Source organism: Hemibagrus wyckioides, linkage group LG06, assembly GCF_019097595.1.
Source record: "Hemibagrus wyckioides isolate EC202008001 linkage group LG06, SWU_Hwy_1.0, whole genome shotgun sequence".
Taxonomy (NCBI): domain Eukaryota; kingdom Metazoa; phylum Chordata; class Actinopteri; order Siluriformes; family Bagridae; genus Hemibagrus; species Hemibagrus wyckioides.
In genome coordinates, this window is record NC_080715.1 from 45492523 (window position 1) to 45497522 (window position 5000).

A 5000-nucleotide genomic window follows, 5' to 3' on the forward strand; every position below is an offset into this window, starting at 1 on the left:
GTACACAATCTGGTCAAATATGATTGGTGTTCCTGCATTAGGGTAAGCTCTGGTCAAAAGAGCTGTAAAGGCTGATACGGGCGCCTTCATCAGGCTTTGACTGACAGGAATCACCTCAGATTTGAGGGGCATGCTCTTCTCATTATAATAAACAATCTCACCTGGTGGACCAGGTGGGCCAGGAGGTCCAGCTGGACCTTGGCGACCATCCTGACCTCTAGCACCAGGGAATCCTGGAGGGCCCTGTGGGCCAGAAAGCCCTTTGGTTACCAGACCAGCTGGGCCAGGGGGTCCAGGGAGACCAGGAATACCTTTGGCTCCTGATGGTCCACTTGGTCCTGGTGGCCCCATTGGTCCCCTTGCTCCAGGAGAGCCATTTTCACCCCTGCTACCAGGCATGCCTTGTGGACCAGTGTGGCCTTTCATGCCACTTGGACCCATAGCTCCTGGACTGCCTGGTGCCCCTGTATAACCTCTCTCACCTTTGGGACCCTGATATCCTGTAGCACCAGGAGGACCTTGTGCACCCGATGATCCTGGAACACCTGGTTTGCCTGTAAAGCCCTGTGCTCCCATATCTCCCTTTTGACCTTTTGCACCGGGTGCGCCAATAATACCAGCATCACCTTTGGGTCCCTGTGGACCTGTCTCACCTGGAAATCCCCTAACCCCCTGTAGACCCGATGGACCCACAGGCCCACTAGCACCTGTCTGACCTGTAAATCCTGTTGGACCAGCTTCTCCCTTCGGTCCTGGTGCACCTGGAGCACCAGGTGCACCTCTGTTCCCTGGAATTCCAGGAGCTCCAGATTTGCCAACACCTGGAAGACCAGGAGCTCCAGGCTGTCCGGCTGGTCCCTGAAAACCTTTAGGTCCCATTGGGCCAGGCCCTCCTGGAGCACCACTCTCACCTGGTTTACCTGGTGCACCTATACCCGGAGCTCCTGTGTGTCCCTTTGCACCAGTTGCACCCACAGGACCTGGAGCCCCATCTCTGCCGGGCATACCTGGCTTTCCAGGTTCCCCAGTGTATCCAGTTGGACCAGGCTTTCCAATTCCTGGTTGACCAGGCTGACCTGGAGGACCCATTGGACCCATTGGGCCAGGTCCTCCAGGACGTCCTTGCACACCATGACCTTGTTCACCTTTTTGTCCAGGGAGGCCAGGAATACCTGGAAGTCCTTTTGCACCGGGTTCTCCTCTAGGTCCCATTGTCCCAGGTAGACCATGAGGTCCTGGCTTTCCAGGAGCAGAGAAACCAGAAGGACCTGGGCTGCCAGGGGCCCCTGGAGCGCCTCTTGCTCCTTGGGGTCCTACAGGTCCAGGATGTCCTCTTTCTCCAGGCATTCCATTATCCCCTGGTTTTCCTGGTGTACCTGGGCTTCCGGGCTTTCCAGGTGCAGAATATCCTGCTGGTCCAGAGGGTCCAGGAGGTCCTGCTGGTCCAGGCCTACCCATCATGCTCATTCCGGGAGGCCCAGGGGGACCAGGTGGACCCGGGGGGCCAGGTTCTCCTGGGATACCTGGAGCACCTGAAAGCTCTAGAAAAAGAGTTAAATATGATTAGGGGAGATGACAGGATGCCAAGACATATTAGCTATTTCATGTCACATGACTCATAAATAACAGAATCAGAATATTTTACATGAATCAGATCGACCTGTTGAAGGTTCTTTATCCTGTCTGTCTGACCACTAGTACTGGTAGCAGTATCATCACACTGCAGTGAGTGTAGTGGTCAATCTTATCACCTCTGTATTGAGCTTTAGAGCAAACTCTCTGCGATATAATGCACTGTGCTTTAGACATTCAGAAAAGAAAAGTGAGCAGTGCTCGTGTTTATTCAAAAAAATATCTGCTGCTCTCTGTCTGCAGAAGAGATGCTAATAAATGATAAAAGATGAATCGTGTCATGATAAAGTCCTGTTCTGACATTCTAATGTCATGTAAATGAGCTTGATTCAGGCTTTATTTATTCAGCAGGTGACCTTGGGCTGTTTGTGTTACATCTCACAGGGTTTCAGATGTGTGAGGAGAGTCAGATGTTCCACACACACACACGCACACAGACTTCTCTCAGACCACAGTTAAAGCTAAAAGCGTCTCAGCTCCAATTTAAATATGTGTGAAGTGTGTTTGCAACATCCTGTACCACTAACCTCTAAATTACACCTTCCACATGGAACAACCTGCTGCTGTTTACTAGCCTTTTAATCACCTCTAAACCTGACGAGAATCTGTGTGTGTGTGTGTGTGTGATTTTCATATTTGTTGAAAAGTCTCACACAAACATTTCATTTTTGGTGTTGCTGTATAATTTCTCCTGTCCACCCTCTCATTTAAAACACATCTCCAGCAGTACAGCGCTTCACCTTACTGTTTATGTGGATAATCTCACACCAGGTGTTACACTCAGTGTGTCATACTGAGAGTGTGTATTGCACTGAGAGTGTGTATCGTGTTTAGTGTGTATCATGCTGAGAGTGTGTATCGTGTTTAGTGTGTATCATGTTTAGTGTGTATCATGCTGAGAGTGTGTATTGTGTTTAGTGTGTATCATGTTTAGTGTGTATCGTGCTGAGAGTGTGTATCATGTTTAGTGTGTATCATGCTGAGAGTGTGTTTAGTGTGTATTGCACTGAGAGTGTGTATTGTGTTTAGTGTGTATCATGCTGAGAGTGTGTATCATGCTGAGAGTGTGTATTGTGTTTAGTGTGTATCATGCTGAGAGTGTGTATTGTGTTTAGTGTGTATCATGCTGAGAGTGTGTATTGTGTTTAGTGTGTATCATGCTGAGAGTGTGTATTGTGTTTAGTGTGTATCGTGCTGAGAGTGTGCATCATGTTTAGTGTGTATTGCACTGAGAGTGTGTATCGTGTTTAGTGTGTATCGTGCTGAGAGTGTGTATTGTGTTGAGAGTGTGTATCATGCTGAGAGTGTGTATCATGCTGAGAGTGTGTATTGTGTTTAGTGTGTATCATGCTGAGTGTGTATTGTGTTTAGTGTGTATCATGCTGAGAGTGTGTATCGTGTTTAGTGTGTATCGTGCTGAGAGTGTGTATTGTGTTTAGTGTGTATTGTGCTGAGAGTGTGTATCGTGTTTAGTGTGTATCGTGCTGAGAGTGTGTATCATGCTGAGAGTGTGTATTGTGTTTAGTGTGTATCGTGCTGAGAGTGTGTATCATGTTTAGTGTGTATTGCACTGAGAGTGTGTATCGTGTTTAGTGTGTATCATGCTGAGAGTGTGTATTGTGTTTAGTGTGTATCATCCTGAGAGTGTGTATTGTGTTTAGTGTGTATCATGCTGAGAGTGTGTATTGTGTTTAGTGTGTATCATGCTGAGAGTGTGTATTGTGTTTAGTGTGTATCATCCTGAGAGTGTGTATTGTGTTTAGTGTGTATCATGCTGAGAGTGTGTATTGTGTTTAGTGTGTATCATGCTGAGAGTGTGTATTGTGTTTAGTGTGTATCATGCTGAGAGTGTGTATTGTGTTTAGTGTGTATCGTGCTGAGAGTGTGTATTGTGTTTAGTGTGTATCATGCTGAGAGTGTGTATTGTGTTTAGTGTGTATCATGCTGAGAGTGTGTATTGTGTTTAGTGTGTATTGCACTGAGAGTGTGTATTGTGTTTAGTGTGTATCATCCTGAGAGTGTGTATTGTGTTTAGTGTGTATCATGCTGAGAGTGTGTATTGTGTTTAGTGTGTATCATGCTGAGAGTGTGTATTGTGTTTAGTGTGTATCATCCTGAGAGTGTGTATTGCACTGAGAGTGTGTATTGTGTTTAGTGTGTATCATCCTGAGAGTGTGTATTGCACTGAGAGTGTGTATTGTGTTTAGTGTGTATCATCCTGAGAGTGTGTATTGTGTTTAGTGTGTATCATCCTGAGAGTGTGTATTGTGTTTAGTGTGTATCATGCTGAGAGTGTGTATTGTGTTTAGTGTGTATTGCACTGAGAGTGTGTATTGTGTTTAGTGTGTATTGCACTGAGAGTGTGTATTGTGTTTAGTGTGTATCATGCTGAGAGTGTGTATTGTGTTTAGTGTGTATTGCACTGAGAGTGTGTATCATGTTTAGTGTGTATCATGCTGAGAGTGTGTATTGTGTTTAGTGTGTATCATGCTGAGAGTGTGTATTGTGTTTAGTGTGTATCATGCTGAGAGTGTGTATTGTGTTTAGTGTGTATCATGCTGAGAGTGTGTATTGTGTTTAGTGTGTATCATGCTGAGAGTGTGTATTGTGTTTAGTGTGTATCGTGCTGAGAGTGTGTATCATGTTTAGTGTGTATTGCACTGAGAGTGTGTATCGTGTTTAGTGTGTATCATGCTGAGAGTGTGTATCATGTTTAGTGTGTATTGCACTGAGAGTGTGTATCGTGTTTAGTGTGTATCATGCTGAGAGTGTGTATTGTGTTTAGTGTGTATCATGCTGAGAGTGTGTATTGTGTTTAGTGTGTATCATGCTGAGAGTGTGTATTGTGTTTAGTGTGTATCATGCTGAGAGTGTGTATTGTGTTTAGTGTGTATCATGCTGAGAGTGTGTATTGTGTTTAGTGTGTATCATGCTGAGAGTGTGTATTGTGTTTAGTGTGTATTGCACTGAGAGTGTGTATTGTGTTTAGTGTGTATCATCCTGAGAGTGTGTATTGTGTTTAGTGTGTATCATGCTGAGAGTGTGTATTGTGTTTAGTGTGTATCATGCTGAGAGTGTGTATTGTGTTTAGTGTGTATCATGCTGAGAGTGTGTATTGTGTTTAGTGTGTATCATGCTGAGAGTGTGTATTGTGTTTAGTGTGTATTGCACTGAGAGTGTGTATTGTGTTTAGTGTGTATCATCCTGAGAGTGTGTATTGTGTTTAGTGTGTATCATCCTGAGAGTGTGTATTGTGTTTAGTGTGTATCATGCTGAGAGTGTGTATTGTGTTTAGTGTGTATCATGCTGAGAGTGTGTATTGTGTTTAGTGTGTATCATGCTGAGAGTGTGTATTGCACTGAGAGTGT

At 44.9% G+C, this 5000-nt stretch overlaps 2 protein-coding genes across 2 annotated transcripts in view; one reads left to right on the forward strand and one right to left on the reverse strand.

Annotated features, from left to right (window-relative positions):
* nt5dc1 (5'-nucleotidase domain containing 1) overlaps positions 1-5000 on the forward strand; it is a 54279-nt gene that overhangs the window by 5900 nt on the left and 43379 nt on the right. The window lies entirely within an intron of this gene.
* Positions 1-5000, reverse strand: part of col10a1b (collagen, type X, alpha 1b) — a 7908-nt gene that overhangs the window by 434 nt on the left and 2474 nt on the right. Inside the window, exon 3 of the mRNA XM_058393490.1 lies at positions 1-1541. This exon is cut by the window's left edge and continues 434 nt beyond it. Within this exon, the coding sequence (XP_058249473.1) occupies positions 1-1541 (1541 nt within the window). The remainder of the gene's footprint in view (positions 1542-5000) is intronic.